The sequence below is a fragment of the Cnephaeus nilssonii genome, assembly GCF_951640355.1.
Source record: "Cnephaeus nilssonii genome assembly, chromosome: 23".
Lineage (NCBI taxonomy): Eukaryota > Metazoa > Chordata > Mammalia > Chiroptera > Vespertilionidae > Cnephaeus > Cnephaeus nilssonii.
The window spans coordinates 4,391,732-4,419,465 of NC_137094.1; the positions used below are offsets into that span (position 1 = coordinate 4,391,732).

At 60.4% G+C, this 27,734-nt stretch overlaps 1 protein-coding gene across 2 annotated transcripts; it reads left to right on the forward strand.

Moving 5' to 3' along the window:
• Positions 1-1,246: 1,246 nt before the first annotated feature.
• Positions 1,247-26,963, forward strand: PSEN2 (presenilin 2). Of its 2 annotated transcripts, none has more exons than XM_079763425.1 (11): positions 1,247-1,327; positions 8,637-8,796; positions 16,896-17,110; positions 17,398-17,539; positions 19,252-19,319; positions 20,190-20,410; positions 20,993-21,091; positions 23,396-23,479; positions 23,788-23,889; positions 25,241-25,359; positions 26,277-26,963. In XM_079763425.1, the coding sequence occupies exons 2-11, from the start codon at positions 8,656-8,658 to the stop codon at positions 26,430-26,432; spliced, it is 1,347 nt and encodes a 448-aa protein (XP_079619551.1). In that variant the 5' UTR covers positions 1,247-1,327; positions 8,637-8,655; the 3' UTR covers positions 26,433-26,963. The 2 variants fall into 2 exon arrangements, with proteins under 2 accessions (XP_079619551.1, XP_079619552.1); XM_079763426.1 differs by having other exon boundaries at positions 23,791-23,889.
• Positions 26,964-27,734: the final 771 nt, after the last annotated feature.

Below are 27,734 nucleotides of genomic sequence, written 5' to 3' on the forward strand. Positions count from 1 at the left end.
CACCACAGGAGGGAGGGGTGCGGGATGTCTGTGAACAGTGACAGCCTGTCCTTGCAGCGCCAAGCCAATCCAAGCCCCCCCTCAAATACTGGAGAGAGGCCGAGGCAGGAAGACCGCGAACCTGTGTCGCGTTGCGCTCCTGTCACTTCTACCCTTATTTCTCTCTGAATCCTCTCCAGGATCCTCGAGGGCTGTCACTGTCTCTTCAAAGGCGAGGAATCCCAGGCCCGCGGGGTCGTGCAGCCAATAAGGGGGAGAGATGGATGGTAAACCCAGCGCATCTGGTTCTCACGCTCATGGGGTTCCCACGACCCCACACTGGCTACCCCGCACGCAGTGTTTGGTCTCTAAAATGTGTGAAAAGAAAACACAATTCCCCCCCCCCCGCCCCCCAAAACCTGAAGCAGAGGCCATCCCTTCCCAAACTGAGGTCAGGTCAGCAGGGCGCTTCCCCATCCCTCACAGACCAGCATGTGAGAAGCAGCTGAGTGATGACCTCAAAGGAGAACCACGAAGGGAACGAATTCACCAGCCACAGCCCAGCTCAGGCCCCGCTCCGAGCTCCGAGCTCCGACCTCGTGAGAGGCGGCTGCTGCCTCCGGGCACTCACTCTGCCACTCGTGACCCACGCCCATTCGGGAAACACTTTGTCTGTGTGCACCTCCATTTCCACGTGTGCACCCATCACGGAGATAAGACCCATGAAACGTAAAGCACATGTAACTGAGACCTAACACAGGTCCGTGCACTCTCCCCTCCGTTCTGGCTTTAAAGGAGAATCCAGCAAAGGCAGGATCTGGGACCGAAAACGCACCACCGCCCCACGGGGCCGCCAGGGCGCGTTAGAATACAGGCCCGGCCTCCACGCGCCGTAAGGTCTGTGCCCGGTCCAGTGGCAGGTCCAACCCGACCTTCCCCGGAGGGCGGCTGGCAGGCCAGACCCCTGCGCGCACCGGCTCCAGGCTGGGCCCGGCTAGGGCTCTGGAACGTGGCGTCATCGACGGGGCGGAGTCTGCGCTGGGCCAGGGGCGGAGTCTTGCCGAGCGGGGCAGGGACGGGGTCTACGCCGAGACCCGGACGGGGTCTGCGCCGGGGGCGGGGCCTGAGCCGGGGGCGGGGTCTGAGCGGGGCAGGGCGGGGCAGGGCCTGGGCCGGGAGGCGTGGTCTGAGCGGGGACGGGGCGTGGTCTGAGCGGGGGCGGGGCAGGGCCTGGGCCGGGAGGCGTGGTCTGAGCGGGGGCGGGGCGGGGCGGGGTCTTGCCGCCGCCGGGTCTGGCCGGGCGCAGAGCCAGCCGCGTAAACACCGCCGGAGCGTCGCGGCGGAGCAGGTGAGCCGGCGGGCGGGCAGGCGGGGCCGGGGCTAGCGGACGAGGCCCAGTCCTCCGCGGCCCAGAGGCCCCGGGTGGAGCCGCGACCCGCGTGCCGATCCCTGCCCTCCGCGCGCCCCTCGCTGCGGCGGCTCGCGGTCCCTTCGCCAGTTCCGGGGCTGCGGACGCTGCGCGCGCCGCGGTCCGGGCCTCTGCGGCCGGCGCGGGGGCGGCAGAGGGCAGGGCGCCGGGACAGCCACCGCGGGGGCCGGCCGGGAAGTCGCGGGTGAAAGGGGCGCGGGGCGTGGCCCCCAGGCTTGGGGCCTTCATCCGGGCGGGGTCTGCCCCGCCGCCCGACCCCCGCTGAGGTGGGCGCGGAGCGAGCTGTTAAAGGGCCAGAGCACTTAAAGGAGCCGTGCACGTGGGCTCGGAGGCTTGTGGACCGGGCGTTTGTTCTTCCCTCCGGCGGGGGTCCCCTTCGCTGCCTGTGCGGCCGGCCTGTGGCACCCGGCGCCGGTACTGCGTGGCAGGGGCGGGAGGGAGGCGGGAGGGGAGACGGGTCTTTCTGGGTGTGTGAGCCCCTGAACGCGGGTCGGGGCCCGGAGCCGGCGGCTTGGTGCCCGGCGGTGTTTGCCTGTGTTATCGGCCCTGACAGCTGTGGGAGGCGCCCAGAATCAAGCATTGGACGCCGAAGGAACCTGAAACAGTAGCTAGTCTCCAGCCCAAATTTTATCGATGGAGAAACTCGGCCCACAGAGCTGAAGTGACTCTGTCCAAGGTCGCCCAGGTAGGACACAGCAGAGCCAGGCTCCGTTCTGGCCTCTCGTCCTGCTGCCCAGCCTTGGAGCAGCGCTCAGCCCGTGGGCAGTTGCATGGAAGGCTCCTGCCTGTTGACTTAACGCGGGGTCCCGGTTAAAGGGATGCACTGGTGGTGGTGCTCGCTGCATGCCATGTGCAGGTGGGCAGCTGAGAGCACCCACCAGCACCACTGCGGGGCCAGCGTCACTCAGAGGTGACGTCCTGGGCTGCCAAGGCTGCGTGCGGGTAACCTGGCCGGGACCGACCCTGCTTGCCGCTCGGATGCCCCTGCCGTCTGCTCCTTCTGCAGACACCTGAGCCTCCCAGGCTGGCAGCCAAGACCTTTGGCAGGAATGACAGGCTCTGGATAAGCGGCTGCAGGTGTGTGAGCCTCGGGTTCCTGTCTGCGCGAACGGGGCTGTGTGGGCGTGGGAAACATGTCAGCAGCTGTGTTTTGGGGGCCCAGCTGGTGAAGGGGCGGGGAGATCCTGGCTCCGGCTCAGAGCCGCAGCCTCCGCCACCCCTCAGGCGGGCAGGCTGTCCAGGTTCACCGGTTGCGTAGGTGAGGGGGCTCTCAGGACCCCGGGCTTGGGGGAATGTTGCTGCAGAGTGGAATGGAGATTGTTTCCGGTTTTCAGGCAACGTCCTGTATCTTTTGGTGTTGAGGGACCAGTGCAGGCCTGGAGTGGATGTATGGGGATGCATGTTCCTGTCCGAGAAGGTGGGGGACAGGGAAGAGCAGGCTGCCACTCGCACGTGCCCGGAGGCCCAGTGCAGGTGCCACACCTGTCACACCTGTCGGGCTGCTCCCCAGGCCGCTGTGCGAGCAGGGTTTGCCCAGTACGCGTTCCCTACCCACCTTGGCATCTGTCTCTCCAAGTTACTGATGATGGTCGTGACATAACATACCTTACTTTATGAATTAGTCCTATTCCATGAAAAGCCATTTTGTACAGTAGTTCACAATTACCTTAAGAGCTTCGACCGTACCATAGTAGCCATGATTTTGACCCTTCTCCAGGGGAAACCGAGATTCAGGGAGCTGAGCGACTTTTTCCTGCTATGTGGCTTCGGTGACTGAGCGCTAGGATCTGATCCCAGCCAGCTGTCTTCTTAATCTTTGGAGTTTTTGCAAAAAGGTTTCCCACATTCACCCCCACCCATGTCCGTGCCCTGCTGCCAGGAAAGTCTGTGTGGTCTCCTGCCTACCTGACAAAGCAAAAAATAAACTAAAAATATATATAGTCCTGGCTGCTTTGGCTCAGTGGATAGAGTGTCGGCCTGTGGACAGAAGGGTCCCGGGTTCGAATCCGGTGAAGGGCAGACGCCCAGGTTGCAGGCTCCATCCCCAGTGTGGGGCATGCAGGAGGCAGCCAATCAATGATTCTCTCTCATCGTTGATGTTTCTATCACTTTCTCTCCCTCTCCCTTCCTCTCTGAAATCAATAAAAATATATTAAAAATACACACACACACACACACACATATATATGCACTTTTAAAAAAGAAACCAAAGCCACGTGTGTTTCTACTAAAGACATCTTTGGCTGGTGCTCAGCTGTTGTTCTGACTTTAGGACACGCATTTTTGCAAGTATTTCCACCTGTTTTCAGGCTCCAGCAGCTGGGGGAGGGGCTGGGGGAGGAGTGTTAGGGCTCCAGGATGGCACGCTGCCACCTGCCATGGCCCGGAGGTTCTTCTCACCTTGGGCTGCCGGGCTGGCTGGGCTCCAGGCCTGGAAGTGGTCAGGGTGCCTTGTTAAAATCTGAGGAAAAGAGGAATTTCACATCAGACCTTAGTCAAGACCGGATGTCAGGGAGGGAGTCGATTTTTCCCCGCCTCTTCATTGCCTGGGAGAATGGATTGCTCAATCGTCTTCGCCAGCATAGTCTTCTGGAACATGGAAGAAAAATTGCAAGGGTCCTCACCTTCCCGCTGACCTTTTAAAAATAAAAGTAATATGTGTGCATTCTAGAAAATTCAGGCAATATTTTTTAAAAGCCCGTTAGCCCTCAGTCCAGGGATGACAACTAGTCACAGGCATTTCCTTCTAGCATTCCGTGCACATGCGTATCTAGTCATCCGTTAAGGTATTAGCGGTAGGAAACTGGAGAGGAAGCCGTGTGTCCTATTTTTCCTGCTAATGTGATGCCTTCAGAATTCTCCCTGCGTTGAGCATTCTTAGAAAACCGGATTTGACGGGTGCAGACCATCCGTTAGCTCCCCAGTGCCACACAGGCCCCTTTCTAACCCTCCCTTTTGATTGCCTCTGACTCCTGCCCCATGCCCACACGTGGGCACTCCCCGTCCCTGTGCCGTGCCCATGTTGGCGCCACCACCCCTCCCCCCCCCCCCCGCCCCACGTGGAACACTAAGAGAACAGGGCGGGCTCCTAGGCCGGGCTTGGGAGGTGGGGCCAGGAGAGAGACCCCGGGGTTTGTAAGGTGGCAGGTGATCTGGTGAGTATTTACAGTTCACTGACCTCTTGTCAGTGTTCGGAGAAGCTGTGTGTTCAAGACAAGACACGCACGTGCCCGTGGAAAAGGCGGTGCCTTACAAGGGGGGGGGGTGTGCTCGGAGAGCCCCCGCGGTGTGACCATGGCCCTGCCCGCCCGGAGTATGCCCCTCCCAGGTAAGGGCAGGGGAGAGCTCCCCAACTGGCAGGTGGGGGACCTGAATTGTAACGGGGGCTGTTGGCCTCGGGACTTCCTTTGTCCCTCCGGGCTCCTATAAAATAGGGTGCGCCTCGATGGCCTGCAGGTCCTTGCTGGCTCTGACAGGTCCCATGGACGTGCCCTTTGTTTGACAAAAGGTCCACGTGCCTGGGACCCTCCCAGGAGGGCTGGGGACACAGAAGGCAGGGAAGCTGCAGAAACTTCTAAGGGAATTTCCTCCCCTTAGCGAACCCTTTCCCAGGATCAGGGGAGACTGGGAACTTCCCAGGCGTCATGGGACCCCTGTGAGGTGTGACCATGGAGAGGGGCCTGTTCTGCTGGGCCTGCAGACAAGCAAACTCACACCGATGCTGTGTCTGGGACCCGGACCTTCTCTGCAGCCCTGTGTCTGTGGGAAGTGCAGGAACTCCCCAGTGGCTCCTGGGGCTGCAAGTCCCATCTTTTCCCAGGAGGCACCAGTGTTCACTGTGGCATTTTAAAATCTGTTTCCTACCGAGGTCCACTGGCCTTAAATTTTAAGGTCAAAACATTTACATTTCTCCGAAATGGAAAGAAGTTTGAAGAAACGGGCCACCGGGTCTCCGTGATGATTGCGGAACTGCTGACGGGCGCGTTGGAGGAATTCTCTGGGCCAGAGCCCCTGGTTTGGCTGCTTCAGCGTTTCTGTCCCGTTCCGCTGACGGATGGGCGAGCAGTGGCCACGTCGGATGTTTGGTTTTGCATCCTAATCCAAGGCAGCTTTCGGTTCCCAGAACAACAATCAGTCTCGTGCACGGCACACCCTGCCCCCGCCCCACCGGCCCCCTGCACCGTCCTGTGCGCCGGCACACCCTGCCCCCGCCCCACCGGCCCTCTGCACCGTCCTGTGCGCCGGCACACCCTGCCCCCGCCCCACCGGCCCTCTGCACCGTCCTGTGCGCCGGCACACCCTGCCCCCGCCCCACCGGCCCTCTGCACCGTCCTGTGCGCCGGCACACCCTGCCCCCGCCCCACCGGCCCTCTGCACCGTCCTGTGCGCCGGCACACCCTGCCCCCGCCCCACCGGCCCTCTGCACCGTCCTGTGCGCCGGCACACCCTGCCCCCGCCCCACCGGCCCTCTGCACCGTCCTGTGCGCCGGCACACCCTGCCCCCGCCCCACCGGCCCCCTGCACCGTCCTGTGCGCCGGCACACCCTGCCCCCGCCCCACCGGCCCCCTGCACCGTCCTGCGCGCCCGCTGAGAATGGAGCGCTGGTTGCTATGTGGGTGACAGGATTGACAGCAGTGGTAGGAGAGTCACCAGCCCCCTCCCCCACCTGCCCGTGAGTCAGCCTCCATGGGGACGACGCGCTGCTGCTGAGGTGGACAGGCATGCGCGCGGAGGCTGTTGATCTGCAGGCGACTTTCCCCCCAAGGGTTTCAGAGACCGGGAAGCACAGGGGTCCTCCCAGCCGGCAGCAGGGGGCTGCCAGGACCAGAGCGGCTTCCTGAGCCCACAGCTCGCCGCCCAGGGGGAGGGTACCCAGGGGGAGGGTGCCCAGGGGGAGGGTACCCAGGGGGAGGGTGCCCAGGGGGAGGGTGCCGCAGAGGCGGGAGAAGACAGTGTGTCTGTGTTGATGCTCTTATTTCCCTTTTAAAAAATTAAGAGCTTTAAAAACAGCCCTACCAATGCATTCCACGTTTATTATAGAAGCTTTAGAAATGCAGAAAAATAGTAAGTAAAATTCACCCACAATCTCACCATTCAAAGATAACCTCCTTTAATGTTTTGTGGGGGTTTTTTGCCAGGCATATATATATATATATATATATATATATATATATACACATACATTTTTAAAGAAAATTCAGGTGACTATGTATGCGAAGTTATATATTTATTAAATTTAACAGCCTGTTGTAGTTTTTCATGTTAAATATTCTTTGAAATACGTTTTTTAGTGTTCATATAATAAACCCTCTCAGATGGATATATCATAGGACAGGGCGGTTCAGCCATTTTCACTTTCTTTATAGTTATAAATAAATGCGACAGAAGATTTTTATGTAAATCTTTTATTATTGTCTTAGGACAAATTCCAAAAAGTAGCATTTCAGGATCAAAAGGTACGAATTTTTAAAGCTTTTGAAAAGTTCTACTGCCTCCAGAAAGGCAGGTCCAGCCCTGGCCCGTGTGGCTCAGTGGGCTGACCGCCGTTCCGTGCACCGAGAGGTCACGGTTCGATTCCCTGTCGGGCTCTATCCCCAGGAAGGGGCGAGCAGGAAGTGGCCTATCCACGGTTCTCTCCCTCTTCCTTCCTCTCCCTGTAAAATCAACAAAAACACATTTTTAAAAAGAAAGAAAGGTGGGTCCAGTGCGTACTGGGGGTGTTGGAGCCCCGGTTTTTCCACACCCTCCTCCGCGGTGGGCTCGGCTTGGGGACCTTCCCCGCCCGAGAACTCTGCTCGCCCTGCAGCTTTCTGGGTCTGAAAGCTGCTCTGCCCGCCCTGCTCCGAGCAGACACGGTATTCCAGAGAAAGCCCTGTTCCTTCTGTCACGCCCCCATTATCGAGCACGCACGGAGCAGTGGGGGTGCCACCGTGGGTGGGCGAGGCAGAGGGAGGAGAGGTGGGGGGGGGGAGGGAGGGGAGGAGTGAGGGAGGGGAGGTGGACTGTGACTGGACACTTGCAGTTCTGAGCTGGGCCCAGGATGGGGCGTCTGGTTCCCGGGCAGGCAGCCCAGAGAAGGTCTGACAGGAGCCTGAGAGCCACCCTGGGCTTCCTCGGAGCGCAGAGCCCTGGGCCACTGGCCAGGATGAGCCCGGGGTCTGCCTCGCCAAGGAGCAGCCTGGCATCGTGTGGTCCCTTCAGCCTGAGCCTTCCGTGGGTCCTGCCTCAGCTGTACTTCCCCACACACACACATACACGCACACACGCGTGCACACACATGCGCTCACGCATGCTCACCCCACGTGGTCTCACGTCTAACTCATGACTCGCATCTCCCTCCCGGCACCCCAGACCCAGGCGCTCAGCCCCTCCTGGATGCCTCTCCCTTTAACCCACAGACACTCAGGCTCCTGGGCCGAATTCCCTCTTCTCCTGAGCCCATCTCCCCTCCCTCTTCCTCCACGCCTCCCCCACCCCCACCCCCACCCCGGACTCTCTCCTCCGTTCTGGCCACATCCGGTCCTATCTGCTTTCGTCCTGACCCTCCTGGTCCTGTCCCCTCACTGCATCCTCCGCTGACGCCTTCCGGGGAGCCCCCTTCCCTCCTCCTCTTCCAGGCAGAGGCCGGACCGGCATTCCTAAACACCGAGCTGGTCTGTCTGTCACGCTGCCTTGGGGGAGGGGAGTGCGGGAGACCCTTCACGCCGCCACGGAGTTTTCTCCGTGCCCTTCCCTCCCACCTGGGAAACGCTGCATCCATCAGACCTGTCGTCTTCTCTGGAAAACATCCCCCATCGCAGGTTCAGTCCTTCTGGGTGCTTCTGCACCACGTAGGGAACAGCTGCGTCATGAAACGTGTCACGGATGGTTTCTGTTTGTTTGCTTAAGGATGACAGTGTGTCTTTGACTCATCTTTGTACCCCAGAGCCCAGCACAGTGTTGGCGCACGCGAGGTGCTCAGCAGGTGTCTGTTGCTTGAATGGATGAGCGTGCTGACGGTGGGGTGGCCCGCCTTCCAGTGGGGCGCTTGCCCCTGTGGCCTGGGCAGTGCCCTCGGCCGTGGCAGCCTCCGTGGTGGCTGCGGGGACTGTGCTTTACACCAGTCATTGCACACGCTGTCCCGGTGGGTTGCTGCGAGGCAGGGCCTGTGTCCAGGTCTTAAAGCCGCTGGCCCCCCTCGGTCCTCCACAGGGAAGGGAATGAGGTCTCCTGCGTTTGTTTTCCCAGGCATCCTAGAGGCAGGGCCATGCTCACGTTCATGGCCTCTGACAGCGAGGAAGACGCGTGCAACGAGCGGACGTCCCTGATGTCAGCCGAGAGCCCCGTGCCTCGCTCCTGCCAGGAAGGCAGGCAGGGCCCCGAGGACGGAGAGGATGCCGCCCAGCGGGTAGGTTCCCGCCAGCGGGGGAGGCCTCGGAACAGGCCCCGGGGGTCCCTGTCCCTGATGGATGGAAGCCGGACGTGCCCAGTGCGGGGGGAGGGGAGTAAAAGTGAGGACTGGCAGATGGTGGGTGGCTGCCATGGCGCGGCTCAGGCGTGAGGGCTTCAGAGTGACGGCACGTTCCCAGCCGGAACGTGCGGCTCCAGGAAGGTGAGTGTGTGTGAGTTTGGACGCGGGAACAGGTAACAGGCTCCAGGACAGCGGAGGGAAGCCTTTCGGCAGATGGCAGCCATGGTGACCCAGCGGTGCCTGTCCTGAGTCATGTTCGGCTTTTAGCTGGGGAGGTCTTACTCCATTCCAGCTGCCGTCACAAAAATAGCACAGACACACATTTAATCCTCACTGCCCCGGAGGCTGCACGCCCAGCACCCCGGTGCCAGCATCCCGGTGTCTGGAGGGCCCCCTTCCGGCTCCTCGGCAGCCTGTGTCCGCGTGGTGGGAGGGGGAGGGGAGGAGCTTTGTGGTCCCTTTGTAAGGCACTGATGCTGCTCACCAGGCCACACTCATGACGAATCCCCTCCCAGAGGCCCCGCCTCCTGATACCATCACCCTGGGGGCGGTTTCAACATGTGAAATGTGGAGGGACAGTCAGTTCGTGGCAGGAAGCGGGGCTGCTCTGTGATCTTTCCTCTGCAGCCACAGGGCAGGAGGTTATGAGGTCACCAAGTGGGGCTGTTCTTGGAGAGGCACTAGCCAAGCCACCCCCTCCCGCTCAGGGAAAAAGTCTCCTTCTTTGTTTCGCCCATTCTAGTGCTTAAACAGCTTCGGGGGAGGGGGGGATTCTTTCTTCAGCCGTCCTGATCCCCCTGCTCATTTCTTCTGTCGTCCTCTGTGCTCCCGCAAGACCTCAGCAGCCCAAGGCCACCGCGCAGCCACTCCTTAGCCTGTCCTTGCGAGTTGCTGCATCTCTCAGCGCCTGGAGTTTTTGTGCATTTCAGTTGCTTCACTTCCTGTTCATGAACAGTTTCTTCTGTTCTCAGCTGAGGATCTAGATGGGAATCTCTGCAAAGCAATGGTCGTTTTTTATTTTTGTTTCATTTGCCTTATGCTTTGGCTGTTATTGTAATTACCAGAGCAGCGGATGGCCCTGAATTGCCACAATTCCAAAACAGAAGTTCTGTGGATTCATTTGTGCCTGCCCACTCCTTCGCCGCTTACTCGTTTACTCTTCTCACCTTCCCGTCGCCAGGACCTCCCAGACTCCTGACGCTTGGTTAGCCACTCTGGTTCAGAGCTGCAAATGGGCATGCTTGATTTTTTGGGGCAGAAGTTCAAAGTAATTTATCCCTCTGCAAATTCCCAGTGTCTTATTTATAATCAAAGAAAGTCCGTCCCTATGTGTGCTGACCATTCTAGTTTGGGATTTGTGAACCAAACATGTTTGCTCGACCTAGCCGGTTTGGCTCAGTGGATAGAGCTTCGGCCCCAGGACTGAAGGGTCCTGGGTTCGATTCCAGTCAAGGGCACGTACCTCGGCTCCAGGCTCAATCCCCAGGCCTGGTCGGGGTGCTTTTGGGAGGCACGCAATCGATGTGTATCCTTCACATCGATGTTTCTGTCTCTCCCCCTCCCATTTTCTCTAAAGACCAATGGAAAAATATCCACAGGTGAGGATTAACCAGAAATAAAAAGAAAAAAGAAAAGAAAAACTTTAAAAAAAAAGTTTGCTCTGTTTTCCTGTCACCTGGCCTGACTGCCACGTCGGTGCGGCCACGTGAACAGCACTGAGGGGCATCTTGCGACCCATGCTGAGCGGGGAGAGCTCTGTAGACGTGCTCCGGGCCTGAGACCACCTCCGCTGGCTGCCCGGCCTCCCTCCTGCGTGGTGGTGAGTGCCGGCTCTGAGGCTCCAGCTGTCCTCACACACACTGAGGCTGTAGCTGTCCTCACACACTGAGGCTCCAGCTGTCCTCACACACTATGAGGATCCAGCTGTCCTCACACACTCTGAGGCTCCAGCTGTCCTCACACACTCTGAGGCTGTAGCTGTCCTCCACACTCTGAGGCTGTAGCTGTCCTCACACACTCTGAGGCCCCAGCTGTCCTCACACACTCTGAGGCTCCAGCTGTCCTTACACACTCTGAGGCTGTAGCTGTCCTCACACACTCTGAGGTTCCAGCTGTCCTCACACACTCTGAGGCTGTAGCTGTCCTCCACACTCTGAGGCTCCAGCTGTCCTCACACACTCTGAGGCCGTAGCTGTCCTCACACACTCTGAGGCCGTAGCTGTCCTCACACACTCTGAGGCTCCAGCTGTCCTCACACACTCTGAGGCTGTAGCTGTCCTCACACACTCTGAGGCCGTAGCTGTCCTCACACACTCTGAGGCTGTAGCTGTCCTCACACACTCTGAGGTTCCAGCTGTCCTCACACACTCTGAGGCTGTAGCTGTCCTCACACACTCTGAGGCTGTAGCTGTCCTCACACACTCTGAGGCTCCAGCTGTCCTCACACACTCTGAGGCTCCAGCTGTCCTCACACACTCTGAGGCTGTAGCTGTCCTCACACACTCTGAGGTTCCAGCTGTCCTCACACACTCTGAGGCTGTAGCTGTCCTCACACAATCTGAGGCTGTAGCTGTCCTCACACACTCTGAGGCTCCAGCTGTCCTCACACACTCTGAGGCCATAGCTGTCCTCACACACTCTGAGGCCGTAGCTGTCCTCACACACTCTGAGGCCGTAGCTGTCCTCACACACTCTGAGGCTGTAGCTGTCCTCACACACTCTGAGGCTGTAGCTGTCCTCACACACTCTGAGGCTGTAGCTGTCCTCACACACTCTGAGGCTGTAGCTGTCCTCCACACTCTGAGGCCGTAGCTGTCCTCACACACTCTGAGGCCGTAGCTGTCCTCACACACTCTGAGGCCGTAGCTGTCCTCACACACTCTGAGGCTCCAGCTGTCCTCACACACTCTGAGGCCGTAGCTGTCCTCACACACTCTGAGGCTGTAGCTGTCCTCACACACTCTGAGGCCGTAGCTGTCCTCACACACTCTGAGGCTGTAGCTGTCCTCACACACTCTGAGGCTGTAGCTGTCCTCACACACTCTGAGGCTCCAGCTGTCCTCACACACTCTGAGGCTGTAGCTGTCCTCCACACTCTGAGGCCGTAGCTGTCCTCACACACTCTGAGGCCGTAGCTGTCCTCACACCCTCTGAGGTTCCAGCTGTCCTCACACACTCTGAGGCTGTAGCTGTCCTCCACACTCTGAGGCTCCAGCTGTCCTCACACACTCTGAGGCCGTAGCTGTCCTCACACACTCTGAGGCCGTAGCTGTCCTCACACACTCTGAGGCCGTAGCTGTCCTCACACACTCTGAGGCTGTAGCTGTCCTCACACACTCTGAGGCTCCAGCAGTCCTCACACACTCTGAGGCTGTAGCTGTCCTCACACACTCTGAGGTTCCAGCTGTCCTCACACACTCTGAGGCTGTAGCTGTCCTCACACACTCTGAGGCTGTAGCTGTCCTCACACACTCTGAGGCCCCAGCTGTCCTCACACACTCTGAGACTCCAGCTGTCCTTACACACTCTGAGGCTGTAGCTGTCCTCACACACTCTGAGGTTCCAGCTGTCCTCACACACTCTGAGGCTGTAGCTGTCCTCCACACTCTGAGGCTCCAGCTGTCCTCACACACTCTGAGGCCGTAGCTGTCCTCACACACTCTGAGGCTCCAGCTGTCCTCACACACTCTGAGGCCGTAGCTGTCCTCACACACTCTGAGGCTGTAGCTGTCCTCACACACTCTGAGGTTCCAGCTGTCCTCACACACTCTGAGGCTGTAGCTGTCCTCACACACTCTGAGGCTGTAGCTGTCCTCACACACTCTGAGGCTGTAGCTGTCCTCACACACTCTGAGGCTGTAGCTGTCCTCACACACTCTGAGGCTCCAGCTGTCCTCACACACTCTGAGGCTGTAGCTGTCCTCACACACTCTGAGGTTCCAGCTGTCCTCACACACTCTGAGGCTGTAGCTGTCCTCACACACTCTGAGGCCGTAGCTGTCCTCACACACTCTGAGGCTGTAGCTGTCCTCACACACTCTGAGGCTGTAGCTGTTCTCACACACTCTGAGGCTGTAGCTGTCCTCACACACTCTGAGGCTGTAGCTGTCCTCACACACTCTGAGGCTGTAGCTGTCCTCCACACTCTGAGGCTGTGGCTGTCCTCACACACTCTGAGGCTGTAGCTGTCCTCACACACTCTGAGGCCGTAGCTGTCCTCACACACTCTGAGGCTCCAGCTGTCCTCACACACTCTGAGGCCGTAGCTGTCCTCACACACTCTGAGGCCGTAGCTGTCCTCACACACTCTGAGGCCGTAGCTGTCCTCACACACTCTGAGGCTGTAGCTGTCCTCACACACTCTGAGGCTCCAGCTGTCCTCACACACTCTGAGGCTGTAGCTGTCCTCACACACTCTGAGGCTGTAGCTGTCCTCACACACTCTGAGGCTGTAGCTGTCCTCACACACTCTGAGGCTGTAGCTGTCCTCCACACTCTGAGGCTGTAGCTGTGCTCACACACTCTGAGGCTCCAGCTGTCCTCACACACTCTGAGGCTGTAGCTGTCCTCCACACTCTGAGGCCGTAGCTGTCCTCACACACTCTGAGGCCGTAGCTGTCCTCACACACTCTGAGGCTCCAGCTGTCCTCACACACTCTGAGGCTGTAGCTGTCCTCACACACTCTGAGGTTCCAGCTGTCCTCACACACTCTGAGGCTGTAGCTGTCCTCCACACTCTGAGGCTCCAGCTGTCCTCACACACTCTGAGGCCGTAGCTGTCCTCAGACACTCTGAGGCCGTAGCTGTCCTCACACACTCTGAGGCTCCAGCTGTCCTCACACACTCTGAGGCAGTAGCTGTCCTCACACACTCTGAGGCTGTAGCTGTCCTCACACACTCTGAGGATCCAGCTGTCCTCACACACTCTGAGGCTCCAGCTGTCCTCACACACTCTGAGGCAGTAGCTGTCCTCACACACTCTGAGGTTCCAGCTGTCCTCACACACTCTGAGGCTGTAGCTGTCCTCACACACTCTGAGGCTGTAGCTGTCCTCACACACTCTGAGGCTGTAGCTGTCCTCACACACTCTGAGGCTCCAGCTGTCCTCACACACTCTGAGGCTCCAGCTGTCCTCACACACTCTGAGGCTGTAGCTGTCCTCACACACTCTGAGGTTCCAGCTGTCCTCACACACTCTGAGGCTGTAGCTGTCCTCACACAATCTGAGGCTGTAGTTGTCCTCACACACTCTGAGGCTCCAGCTGTCCTCACACACTCTGAGGCTGTAGCTGTCCTCACACACTCTGAGGCTGTAGCTGTCCTCACACACTCTGAGGATCCAGCTGTCCTCACACACTCTGAGGCTGTAGCTGTCCTCACACACTCTGAGGCTGTAGCTGTCCTCACACACTCTGAGGCTGTAGCTGTCCTCACACACTCTGAGGCTCCAGCTGTCCTCACACACTCTGAGGCTGTAGCTGTCCTCCACACTCTGAGGCTGTAGCTGTCCTCCACACTCTGAGGCTCCAGCTGTCCTCACACACTCTGAGGCTGTAGCTGTCCTCACACACTCTGAGGCTCCAGCTGTCCTCACACACTCTGAGGCTCCAGCTGTCCTCACACACTCTGAGGCTGTAGCTGTCCTCACACACTCTGAGGCTGTAGCTGTCCTCACACACTCTGAGGCCGTAGCTGTCCTCACACACTCTGAGGCCGTAGCTGTCCTCACACACTCTGAGGCCGTAGCTGTCCTCACACACTCTGAGGCTCCAGCTGTCCTCACACACTCTGAGGCTGTAGCTGTCCTCACACAGTCTGAGGCCGTAGCTGTCCTCACACAGTCTGAGGCCGTAGCTGTCCTCACACACTCTGAGGCCGTAGCTGTCCTCACACACTCTGAGGCTCCAGCTGTCCTCACACACTCTGAGGACGTAGCTGTCCTCACACACTCTGAGGCCGTAGCTGTCCTCACACACTCTGAGGCCGTAGCTGTCCTCACACACTCTGAGGCCGTAGCTGTCCTCACACACTCTGAGGCTGTAGCTGTCCTCACACACTCTGAGGCTGTAGCTGTCCTCACACACTCTGAGGCTCCAGCTGTCCTCACACACTCTGAGGCTGTAGCTGTCCTCACACACTCTGAGGCTGTAGCTGTCCTCACACACTCTGAGGCTGTAGCTGTCCTCACACACTCTGAGGCTGTAGCTGTCCTCCACACTCTGAGGCCGTAGCTGTCCTCACACACTCTGAGGCTCCAGCTGTCCTCACACACTCTGAGGCTGTAGCTGTCCTCCACACTCTGAGGCTGTAGCTGTCCTCACACACTCTGAGGCTGTAGCTGTCCTCACACACTCTGAGGCTGTAGCTGTCCTCACACACTCTGAGGCTGTAGCTGTCCTCCACACTCTCAGGCTGTAGCTGTCCTCACACACTCTGAGGCTCCAGCTGTCCTCACACACTCTGAGGCTCCAGCTGTCCTCACACACTCTGAGGCTGTAGCTGTCCTCCACACTCTGAGGATCCAGCTGTCCTCACACACTCTGAGGCCGTAGCTGTCCTCACACACTCTGAGGCTGTAGCTTTCCTCACACACTCTGAGGCCGTAGCTGTCCTCACACACTCTGAGGCTGTAGCTGTCCTCACACACTCTGAGGCTCCAGCAGTCCTCACACACTCTGAGGCTGTAGCTGTCCTCACACACTCTGAGGTTCCAGCTGTCCTCACACACTCTGAGGCTGTAGCTGTCCTCACACACTCTGAGGCTGTAGCTGTCCTCACACACTCTGAGGCCCCAGCTGTCCTCACACACTCTGAGGCTCCAGCTGTCCTTACACACTCTGAGGCTGTAGCTGTCCTCACACACTCTGAGGCTCCAGCTGTCCTCACACACTCTGAGGCTGTAGCTGTCCTCCACACTCTGAGGCTCCAGCTGTCCTCACACACTCTGAGGCCGTAGCTGTCCTCACACACTCTGAGGCTCCAGCTGTCCTCACACACTCTGAGGCCGTAGCTGTCCTCACACACTCTGAAGCTGTAGCTGTCCTCACACACTCTGAGGTTCCAGCTGTCCTCACACACTCTGAGGCTGTAGCTGTCCTCACACACTCTGAGGCTGTAGCTGTCCTCACACACTCTGAGGCTATAGCTGTCCTCACACACTCTGAGGCTGTAGCTGTCCTCACACACTCTGAGGCTCCAGCTGTCCTCACACACTCTGAGGCTGTAGCTGTCCTCACACACTCTGAGGTTCCAGCTGTCCTCACACACTCTGAGGCTGTAGCTGTCCTCACACACTCTGAGGCCGTAGCTGTCCTCACACACTCTGAGGCTGTAGCTGTCCTCACACACTCTGAGGCTGTAGCTGTTCTCACACACTCTGAGGCTGTAGCTGTCCTCACACACTCTGAGGCCGTAGCTGTCCTCACACACTCTGAGGCTGTAGCTGTCCTCCACACTCTGAGGCTGTGGCTGTCCTCACACACTCTGAGGCTGTAGCTGTCCTCACACACTCTGAGGCCGTAGCTGTCCTCACACACTCTGAGGCTCCAGCTGTCCTCACACACTCTGAGGCCGTAGCTGTCCTCACACACTCTGAGGCCGTAGCTGTCCTCACACACTCTGAGGCTGTAGCTGTCCTCACACACTCTGAGGCTGTAGCTGTCCTCACACACTCTGAGGCTGTAGCTGTCCTCACACACTCTGAGGCTCCAGCTGTCCTCACACACTCTGAGGCTGTAGCTGTCCTCACACACTCTGAGGCTGTAGCTGTCCTCACACACTCTGAGGCTCCAGCTGTCCTCACACACTGAGGCTGTAGCTGTCCTCACACACTCTGAGGCTGTAGCTGTCCTCCACACTCTGAGGCTGTAGCTGTCCTCACACACTCTGAGGCTCCAGCTGTCCTCTGCACCTGCACTGTGGCCGCGGCTGCCCCTCACCTCGGGAAAGCAGCAGTCACGCCTCCTTCTCTCTTCCACGCCCGGCACCAGGTGGTCGGCCACCTGGGCATCCGTGGCCCTGACCGTGTGTTCCTACAGAGAAGCCAGGACCCCGGGGAGGACCAGGAGGAGGACCCTGACCGCTACGTCTGCAGTGGGGTCCCCGGGCGGCTGCAGGGCCTGGAGGAGGAGCTGACCCTCAAATACGGCGCGAAGCACGTGATCATGCTCTTCGTGCCCGTCACGCTGTGCATGGTCGTGGTGGTGGCCACCATCAAGTCCGTGCGCTTCTACACGGAGAAGAGCGGGCAGCTGTGAGTGGGGCCCCGGCGTGGGGAGCGGGGCTGGGTCGGGGTGGTGGCCTCCGCCGGCCACGGCACCGCAGCTCGGTGCCAGCGGCAGAAAGGAGCAGGGACGCGGGGTCTGCACCCTGGTCTGGGGCCCGGTCCTCAGGCTGAGGTCGGGGCCAGGCGGTGGGTTGGAAGGCAGGGCAGCAGGCGGGATGGCGGACAGCACTCCCCCAGGGCAGGTGTCCAGGGTTCCTTCCGAGGGGCACACGGAACAGGCAGGGACGGACACCGAGCCCTGGCCTTCTCCTCAGCATCTACACGCCCTTCACCGAAGACACGCCCTCGGTGGGCCAGCGCCTGCTCAACTCCGTGCTCAACACCCTCATCATGCTCAGTGTCATCGTGGTCATGACCATCTTCCTGGTCGTGCTCTACAAGTACCGCTGCTACAAGGTGAGCCGCCTGCCGCCCGCCCGCCCACCGCCCCCTCAAGGGACCTCTTATGCTGCAGCCGTTGGCTTAAAAAAAATCAGAGTTCCTTTTTTCTGCACAACAGACTGATTTATGGTGCTCTTACCACCCTCTCCTGCCCCTACCGTGGGTTATCCACTGCTCTTGTGTTTAAACTTACACATAATCCCACTGAATCGAGTCCCTCCTTGCAACATTCGAATGTCACTTCTCGTATTCAAGGTTAATTTATTTTGCTTCTCCTTCCGAAGGAATGCGTGTTCTATTTTAGGCTCCCGTTACCCCGTCCTTCCCCTCCAGGCTTACTTTTACTCTCCCATTTCCCGTTAGGCCAGGGATGTGCAGATGCTGTGCTGGGTCTCAGTACTGGGTGGGAGGCCCACTCTCCCCTCCCCCAGCTGTGAGTGGCCCCGGGGGTGGTAGAGGCGTGGAGTCCCTGGCCCACATCCTGGGCATTGCCCCCAGAGATGCCCTCGTCTTGTCCACTCGGTTTCAGGCTTCTCAGAGCTGACACCCTGAGGACTAGAAGGAAGTTAAAGTAGGCATCACCTTCCGTAAACCGCTCACACACGGGCTTGAGCATGTTGTCTGTGGGGCAGGTGGAGGGAGTGAGGAGGCTCAGCCTGAAGCGATGAGCCCCCTCCCAGCTGGGGGTGGACGCGGGTGCGTGAAGGGAGGGCTGGCAGGAAGTGTGCGGAGCTGAGGCTTAGCGATGAGTAATGACCTGTGTACGTGAGCCGAGTTGTAGGTTGGGGTGGGGAGGCGGTGGACGGTGGGAGACGGGAGAGGCAGCTTGTCCGGAGCAGAGGATCCCGCACAGATGAGACCCAGCTGGGAGCCGGGAGGGGGAAGCCAGGTGGCTTCAGGAGGCATCAGGTGGCCGGTCCTGGGCCGTGCACTCAGGTTTACTTGCAGGTCCCAGGACGCTCAGGTGATGGCAGTGGGCTTGGCGGGAGGGGTGGCTGTGATAAAGTGTCGGCACGTTCCAGAGGCACCAGGCACTGAGCAAGGCCACACCTCCCTCCTGGGGGACCAGGTCCTGCCTGAGGTGCCATGTCCCAAGCTGGGTCTGTGGGCAGGGTGGGGAGGCTGGAAGGAGTGTCACCCTGTGCCGGGCCCAGGACTGGCTTGGGAACAGCCCCCTCCTCCCCCTCCCCCGCTTGGCAAGGAGGAGAGGAGTGTTTGCAGACCCTCAGGTGGGAAGGGACTCCCTGGGTCCACTCTGTCCAGAAGAAGCCTCTTCAAGGGCCTGCCCCGCCCACTCGTCTGCACCCGCACCAACGGCCTCCGGGGACCAGCCTGCGCTGGTGTTCCTCAGAGCCCTTGCCGCCGCCGGTCACGGTATCTGTTTGGCACCTCGCAGCCTCACCTGGAAAGCAGCACACGTGGGCAGACTTGGCTGGCTTTCCCTCTAGCGCCCGGACGGTGCCCGGCGTGTCGGGGCACCAGCATCTCCTTTGAGGGGGTCACGGTCCAGGTGTCAGACCTAAAGCAGTTGGTCTCCATACACCTGCGGGGCGACCTAGAGAGACCTTGAATGTGGTGCCCTGTTTGCCCGGAAAACGCCCCGGCCCTCCAGCCCCGTCGCAGGAGCCTGAGGGAGAGGTTCCCGGCGTGGCATCGGTCAGTGCGGGACCTGAGGCTGCGAGGGGGCTGGGGGCGCCCTGTGCTCATCCTGCCGCTGCTTTGTCTAGTTCATCCACGGTTGGCTGATCATGTCCTCGCTGATGTTGCTGTTCCTCTTCACCTACATCTACCTCGGGTGAGTGGCAGCGGTGAGCAGCAGCGTCCTGGGGCCCCTCCCCCTGTGGCCCGAGCGGGCCGTGAAGGCCCTGGGTGGGGAGGGGCTCCCTGGGGCTCCGCACCCTCCTCAGGGTCTCTGCTCCGAGAGCCCGGCCCCGCTTCCCACAGACCTTTTTTTAACATTTTTATTGATATCAGAGAGGAAGGGAGAAAGAAAGAGAAATAGAAATATCGGTGATGAGAATGATTGATCGGCTGCCTCCTGCATGCCCCCTCCTGGGGATCGAGCCTGAAACCCGGGCAAGTGCCCTGACGGGAATCGAATCGTTCATAGGTCGATGCTCAGCCACTGAGCCGCACTGGCCGGGCCTGCAGGCCTTGTTTTGACCCCAGAGTGGTCTCCATGGTGGGCCACGCGTCTCCTTGTGGCTCCTAATTTAAAACAAATGAGCAGAGCCATCAGGGACGAGGCTCTCTGAACCCAAGGAGGGTAGGACCGCTCAGAGTTTACATTCTCACCTTTGAGCTGGACCTGGGTTCTCCTAGTTCATGGCGAAAAGGGTCTCTCTCCATTGCCCCTGATTTGGGATGTCCGCCTGACCCGGGGCACAAAGACAGGAGGGAGCGGAGAGGGCACTTTTCCTGGAGTGTCCGGGGCCGGGGCCTCCCGGCTGTGCCCGTGCACGCCCACGTGAGCCTCGCCAAGCATGAGCCATCGGTTCCCCCCTCGTTCCAGAAACCGTTCCCGGGGGTTCGTGCGGGACTCACAGGAATGGCAGGGGTGCTGGAACCCCAGGCGGGGACGGAGGCTGAGGGGCAGGGTGTGGAACTGTGTCGGGGTCTGGCCTCCGCTGAGTGCCCGCCCCCGGGCTGGCCTTGGGTCCCGCAGGGAAGTGCTCAAGACCTACAACGTGGCCATGGACTACCCGACGCTGTTCCTGGTCGTCTGGAACTTCGGGGCGGTGGGCATGGTGTGCGTGCACTGGAAGGGCCCGCTGGTGCTGCAGCAGGCCTACCTCATCATGATCAGCGCGCTCATGGCCCTGGTCTTCATCAAGTACCTCCCGGAGTGGTCCGCCTGGGTCATCCTGGGCGCCATCTCTGTGTACGGTAGGTGGGCACCGGCGGGGCAGTGCCGGCGGCCGGCAGCGGGTCAGCGTTGCGGGCCCAGCCCCGCTGCTGCACACGTGTGGCCGGTGTGGAAAGGCCCCTCCCCCCTCCCCACGGGCCGGGGCCCCCCTCCTGAGAGATCCTCCTGCGTGGACTCACGACTGTTGACGCGGTTTGTTAATAGCAGACGTTTGCCGAGCCCGCACACGGACGCACTGCCACTCGCTGGGCACGGGTTGGGCACCCGAAGCCTTAGCCACGGTCTCTTTAGCATCAGGGTGAGGGCCGTGCCCAGTTCTGTTTCCTCCGTTTTAGGGCCCAGAGAAGTGGGGCTCCAGGTTCATCCTCTCCCTGCTTGTAGTCAGCCTCCCGGGCCGCGGGGCTCCGGCCAGGGCGGGGGGGGGGGGGGTGGGCGGCTGTGGGGGGAGACCGTGGGCTGGGTGACAGGACGGCAGGGCCCATCCTGAGAGCCTCACACTCGGGCTGTGGGGCACCCCCCCCCCCATACCGGTGTTAGGGGGCTGGCTCCTCTCTTTTGGGGGTGCTTGGGGATAAATCTCTTTTTTAACTTTGTTTTTCCAGATCTCATGGCTGTGCTCTGCCCCAAGGGGCCGCTGCGGATGCTGGTGGAGACCGCCCAGGAGCGAAATGAGCCCATATTTCCTGCCCTGATATACTCCTGTGAGTGCCCCCCTCCTCCGACACGGGTCAGAGCGCCCGACGGGGAGCCCGGGCAGCTTCCTGGCCTGGCTGCAGAGAGACTCGGGGTGGTAACGGTTCCCTGACCAAAGGGAGGCGGCGGCCTGGAGACCGCAGGGGGGTCTCCGCCTTCCAGGAGGACAGCAGCCGGCAGCTTGCTGATACTCGGGCGAAGGTGGGGTGAGCGCGGAGGGCCCCGGTTTCCCCAGCCGCGTGGCTGGCTGGAGTTGAGTCTCTGCGGGGAAGGCACGTGGGGCCCCTGGCTCAGGCCAGGGTGCAGGGGGATGCACATGCGTGCAGCACACCTGTATCGGATCCCCCGCGGCGGCGGGCACTGTGCGGGCCTCGGAGACGCAGATGAGACAAGGCCCGCGTGGGCCGGGCCCCCGAGCGCACAGCCCTGTGGCCTTAACCCCTGCCGTCTGTGGCTGGTGGCCCTATTTAAGTAGAGAGCTTGAACTTCCGGGGCCCGGCTGTGCAGGGGGCCCTGGGAAACAGAGGGAGCCACTGCGGAGTTCTGGGTGACCTCTAACGAACGAAGGTCGAGGGGAAAGCACCGTCCAGGCACGTCCGAGGCTGAGCCGCACCACGCGGGGCAGACGGCGGTGCCGGGAGGTGGTTCGCCATCGGTGCTCGGGGAGCTTGCCTTCTGGGCGGGGAGACGGGCAGTAGCTGAGCGACAGAAGCCAGGGGGGGCGTGCGGTGTGGAGAGACGGCAGGGGGAGGAGCCCGAAGACGGGGCCGTGGGCGCTGCTGTTTCACATTCGATGGTCCAGGAAGCCCTCTGTCAGAGGCGGCGTGTCCTGGCCTCGGAAAGCCTGGGCACGGACTTCCAGGCAGAAGGCAGAGCAGCAAGTGCCGAGGCCTGAGATGGCCGTGGACAGGCTGTGGGCGGCGGGGGGAGAGGGGGGTCCAGGTCAAGGTCGGCCCTGCAGGCTGTTCCTCCTCTGTGAGACGTGAGGCAGCCTGGAAGATTTCGGACTGACGTGACTTGTTTGTTTGTTTGTTTTTGTTGTTGTTAATCCTCACCACCGATTGGTTGCCTCCCACACATCGAGCCTGCCACCGAGGTCCTTGCCCCTGACTGGAATGGAACCGGACCCTTCAGTCCTCGGGCCGACGCTCTATCCACTGAGCCAGACCGGCCAGGGCGTGACTTGACGTTTAACAGGACCGCGCAGGCTGCTGAGTGGAGAACAGTGGATGGGGATCGAGAGGGGGGCAGGAGCTGGATTTAGAGGCTGAAGAACAGCCCAGGAGAGGGAAGAGGGGTTTGGCTCGGGCCACCGTAGCGGCCTTAGGACGCGGTTGGATTCTGGAGCCTTTTAGAGGCGGAATTGGCAAGATTGGCGGGTGGCTGGGATGTGATAGGAGGTCGTCAAGGATGATGGTAGTGTTTGGGCCTGAGCAGCAAGGAGGATGGAACTGGCGGTTGTGGAGAGCAGCGGCGGCATGAGTGTGCGAGGCCCCAGCGCATTCAGCGGCAGAGCTGGACGGGAGTTCAGGGGAGTTGCCAGGCCAGAGGGAACACGGTTGGTACCGCGTGATGCGGCGGCCCCCTCCGGACGGAGCCCCGAGAGGACTGAAAGCAGGCCTGGGCCTGTGTGTGTGCAGCCGTGTTCGGAGCAGCAGCATTCACAACAGCCAGGAGCTGGAAGCAGCCAGGTGTCTGCTGATGGGGGGCGGACAGACCAAACGTGGCATCGGCGCCGTGGAATACTGTTCAGCCTTAGAAAGGAACGATGTTCTGACGTGTGCTACACGCATGAACCTTGAGGACATGCTAGGCAGATTAAGCCGGTCACCAAGAGACCGATACTGCAGATTCCACGTATGTGAGGTGTCAGACTCCGAGAGACAGGAGGCAGAAGGACCAGGGCGGGGGGCGGGGCTTGGTCACGGGTGGGAGGGGGGGGGGCGGGGGGATGAAGTTCCAGCGCTGCGAGTTCGAAGAGTTGTGGCGATCACTTAAGATGGCTAAGATGATATGGTTTGTTACATGTTCCTGACACAGTAAAACAAAAACACAGTTAGTTCATCAAACTTTCGCTGGTATTATTACCATTGTTTTTGTGAGGAGGGAAAAAGACAGGGAGAGGCGTTGTCTGCCCGAACCTGGTCAGGGAGTCTGGACCCCCCCCCCCCCCCAGCGGCCTCCTGCCAATGGGCATAGCGAACGCCAGGGATCGGAGCCTGTGCGAGCTTCTGGGGCACAGGTGGGCCCCTGCCGCGGAGGCCCGGGAGCCCGTTAGCCCCGCCTGAGGCGTGACCCTTCTCCTTCCCCAGCCGCCATGGTGTGGACAGTGGGCATGGCCAAGCTGGACCCCTCCTCTCAGGGGGCCCTTCAGCTCCCCTACGACCCAGAGATGGGTGAGTGCCCAGGGCCCTGGGGGCGGCCCCTCACTGCTCCCCGCTTGGCCTGGCCTGGCCTCCCCGGGAGACACGAGGTCAGGGTGCAGAAGGGAAGACCAGCCCCCCGGCATCTTGGGGACCGAGTGAGGGTGGCCTCCGGTCCTCTGTCTCAGCCCCTTCCTCTTACGTGGCCTGGGGAGTCTTTCCTGGGTGCCGGGCTGGGGGGCGGGCAGGGACCCTGAGCTCCAGAGAAGCCTCTGACCAGCTTCTGTCTCTCCCTTCCTCTCCCACCCCATGGGGATGCCGGCGTCTCCTACTGGACCCAGAAGAAGACTCCTTTGACAGTTTGGGGGAGCCCTCGTACCCGGAAGTCCTTGCGCCCCCGCTGCCTGGCTCCCCAGGGGAGGAGCTGGAGGAAGAGGAGGAAAGTAAGGCGCCCGTGTCCAGATGGTCTGGGGGCCCCGGGCGGGGGGAGCTGGGAAGCCCTGACGTCCGGGCGGAGGGTGTGAGGGAGGTGGCCTTATAGGCGTCCAGGAGAAGCGTGCGAGGGTAGGTCCTGTTGGCAGGCCGTGGGCCTTTCACATGCGGGCTGAAGCATGTATTGAACCACGGTCATGGAGCCCCAGCCGTGTGCTTGCCTGCACTGTGCAGGGCCCGGGCTCTGAGACTCACAGGTGTGGGCACTGAGTCGGGGGAGGGGGAGCTGTGCAGGAGAACACGGATGCGGGGCACCGGGGGTTCCTGACCAGGTGTCGGGGGTCAGAGAGGGAGACCTGAGAGTAACTTCCGAGCTCCCAGGTTCAGCCACAGTCAGGACAGACACTGCCTTGACCAGGCGGAGAGCCACCTATTTGGAGCCTGGAGGGGAGGAGGGCGTGGTGGGGGAGGGTATGGGAGGGTGTGGGGGCCGAGGAGGCGAGCAGTTCCCTTGATGCAGGCCGACTCGAGTTTATTATAGAAACACTAGAGGCCCAGTGCACGAAATTCATGCACAGGTAGGGTCCCTAGTGGCTGTCAGCTGCCGGCCGGGCCTCCCTTCCCCAGCTGCCGGCTGCTGGCCAGGGCCTTCCTTCATTCCACGCCGCCCCCTGGTGGTCAGCGCATGTCATAGTGAGCGATTGAGCTCCCGGTCGGTTGAACTCCTGAAGGGACACTTTGCATATTAGGCTTTTATATGTAGATGCAGATTCTCACCGTTTGCGTTAAGAAAGTTGTCCTGTGCAGTGTCCAGGGGCAGTTGTGTAAAAGAGCCAACACAAAAGCATCCCAGAAGCTCCCCTTCGCTTTTCAGTGAGGGATAGGCTGCTTGCCAGCACGTTTCCTATGTTCAGGGGGAGGTCTGCCGAGGACCGCTAGGCGTTGGCGTGTTCTCACAAGCAGTGAAGTGAAATCCCTGAAGGGCACTTGTAATTCAAACGCAGCGCTGAGATAGATGCACGGCCTCCCTCCCACCCTGGACAATCATTGTATTTGATGTTTTTCTAAATAAGTGCCAAGCACCAGGATTTTTTGTTTTTTAAGCAGCAGTTTTGCCTGAGTTCTCAGACATGCCAGCTTTTCGCAGCCCAGACTGCAGGCCGCCCAACCCCTGGGCTCCCCTTTTCCCACTGGCTACGGTTTTTCCGAGGCAGCCGGTCCCTGTCCCCGAGTCCAGGTGAGCGGGGCCGGGTGGCGAAGCTGCCCCGTCTGGCCCCTGAGCTCCCCAGGACTCCCCTCTAGGTCCCTGGCGTCTGGCTGCTGCCTCCTCCCGGGGTGATGGACTCTGTCTTGCCCACACAGGGGGCGTGAAGCTGGGCCTCGGGGACTTCATCTTCTACAGCGTGCTGGTGGGCAAGGCGGCGGCCACGGGCAGCGGGGACTGGAACACCACGCTGGCCTGCTTCGTGGCCATCCTCATCGTGAGTGGGCAGTGGGCCAGAGGGTCTTCCTGGGGCCCCAGGGGGTTTCAAAGCTGTGGTCCCTGGAGGGCAGCAGTGACGGGGGCCGGGCAGGGCTTCCAGGATCCTCAACATGAGACCGAGGTGTACAGACTCTGGGCGTCCACGAGACGCAGTGAGGTGCAGGGAGGGGTGCCCGGGGCTCTGATGCTGCTGACAGGCACGCAGGTGGCACGGGAGCTGTGCGCTGGGGGCAGGACCTGAGAGTCCTGGCAGAGGACCCGAGTTTTTGCCTGGGCGCACGCCCGTGAGCTCAGGTCTCTGACTCCAGGGCGGCTGTGTTCCCTCTGTGCCACCCCGACACCGTGCCGTCCTGAATCCAGGGTCCCCCAGGGCTCAGGAGGGGACCCCCATCACTTGGAGCCCCAGCAGTGAAGTTGGGAGGTTCCTGTAGTCACTTAGGGTGGCCAGATGGACATCTGGGGGAACGGACGCTGATGGCTGCACTCAGGGCAGAGGCTCTGGGGGGGCGAACCCCTGTCCCACGTGGCACATTACGGCCCAGGGCCAGTTCTTTGGAGGTTTTGTGTCCACAGAGTGTGTCAGGGAGGGTCTGGACCTCCGCCCTCTGCACTGTGGGACCTGACGCCCTGCCCCTCCCAGGCAGCAGGCACGCTGGCTCCGCCCCCACCCTGCATCTGCCAGGCGGGGACTGAGCAGGCGGCAGGTGGTCTGGCGGGCAGCGCCATGCTGAGTCAGAAGCCGCTTTGGGGTTCGCCCACTGACGTGCAAGGAGTTACGGGGAACTGCCCTCGGCCCTCAGCTGTCGGGAAGGAGGACCCGGGAGGCTGTGGGTGTCCTTGACAAGCCCTGCGCCCAGGCCGGGCCGTCTAACTGTCCCCCCTCCTTCCCGTGTGCCCTCTCCCCCGTGTCCGCAGGGCCTGTGCCTGACCCTCCTGCTGCTCGCCGTGTTCAAGAAGGCGCTGCCCGCCCTGCCCATCTCCATCGCCTTCGGCCTCATCTTCTACTTCTCCACCGACAACCTGGTGCGCCCCTTCATGGACACCCTGGCCTCCCACCAGCTCCACATCTGAGGCGCCGCCGTGGGCTGGGACCGATGCCGCTGTGTAGTCTCACACTCTAGTGCCATATCCTCTTAAGACTTCCATTTCCTTAGGAAACCATAAACGAGAATGAAAGTACCGTGTTCCCTTCGTGGAGAAGAACCGCCTTCGGTGCTAGTTTTGCCACCAGACCGAGGCTCACCCTTCCCGAACGCTCGCGCGCTGACGGGAAACGGACGTCCATCCAGAGGAGCGGGAGGGGCCGCGATGGGGCCGGCGCCTCGGAGCCAGGGTGTCCGGGCTGAGACGGAGGAGGAGGCACGAAGGCAGGCGTGGAAGGAAGGCGCACGCACAGCAGGCCCGGGGCTCCCGCAGGGCGGCACCAAGCACCTGCCACTCCGGCCGGAGAAGAAAAGCCCATTTCTCTGTGAGGAATGTTCCAGTGCTTGTCTGGGACGTCGTTATTTTATTACCTTTAGAAACCAAGTCCTCATCGTGTTGCAGCAGTTCCGCTGGGAAGTGGCTTAATATAAATATCAATAAAAGATGAATTCTGTTGGAGTATTAGTTTGGTCTGTTCGTCAGTGTTGGCCTCATCCCTGCACCTCGCAGCCACTCCTGGACCCCGGGTCTGGCACAGGAAGGAGACTCCCCGGTTACGGAGGAGAGACTCGGCCGGCCAGTGGCTCAGGGGTTGAGCGTCCCTATGGACCAGGTCACAGTTCCGTTCCTCGGGGCACACGCCCCGGTTTCTGCCTTCTTCCCCAGTAGGAGGCGTGCAGGAGGCAGCTGATGTTTCTGTCGTTGATGTTTCTCTCTCTCCCTCACCCTCTCTCTGAAATCAATAAAAACATATTAAAAAGAGAAAGAGACTTATCCCACCCCCATCTCTGCAATAATTTCTTTAACTAGAAAGTTCCCTAAGCAAAGGTGTGCAGAGAGCCGAAGCCGGTTTGGCTCAGTGGATAGAGCGTCGGCCTGCGGACTCAAGGGTCCCGGGTTCGATTCCGGTCAGGGGCATGTACCTTGGTTGCGGGCACATCCCCAGTGGGGGGTGTGCAGGAGGCAGCTGATCGATGTTTCTCTCTCATCGATGTTTCTGACTCTCTATCCCTCTCTCTTCCTCTCTGTAAAAAATCAATAAAATATATTTTTAAAAAAAAAAGTGTACAGAGAGCCGCGAGGCCCGGGGGCTGGCAGCTCGGAGCTGTGCCAGCTGCCAGTGCCGAGCACGGGCCTTGTGCTGGCTTCCACCGTGCATGTCGCCGGGAACCCTGCGAGGCAGTTGCCAAAACAGAGCAAGTGTCCTCGGTACCAGCGCGCAGTGGGGCG

Excerpts from the sequence above, each read along its gene's own strand:
- PSEN2 (XM_079763425.1), top strand. The coding sequence starts at position 8,656 with ATGCTCACGTTCATGGCCTCTGACAGCGAGGAAGACGCGTGCAACGAG. Across the intron at positions 17,111-17,397 it reads ACGGAGAAGAGCGGGCAGCT|CATCTACACGCCCTTCACCG; the intron begins GTGAGTGGGGCC and ends CCTTCTCCTCAG. Across the intron at positions 17,540-19,251 it reads ACAAGTACCGCTGCTACAAG|TTCATCCACGGTTGGCTGAT; the intron begins GTGAGCCGCCTG and ends TGCTTTGTCTAG.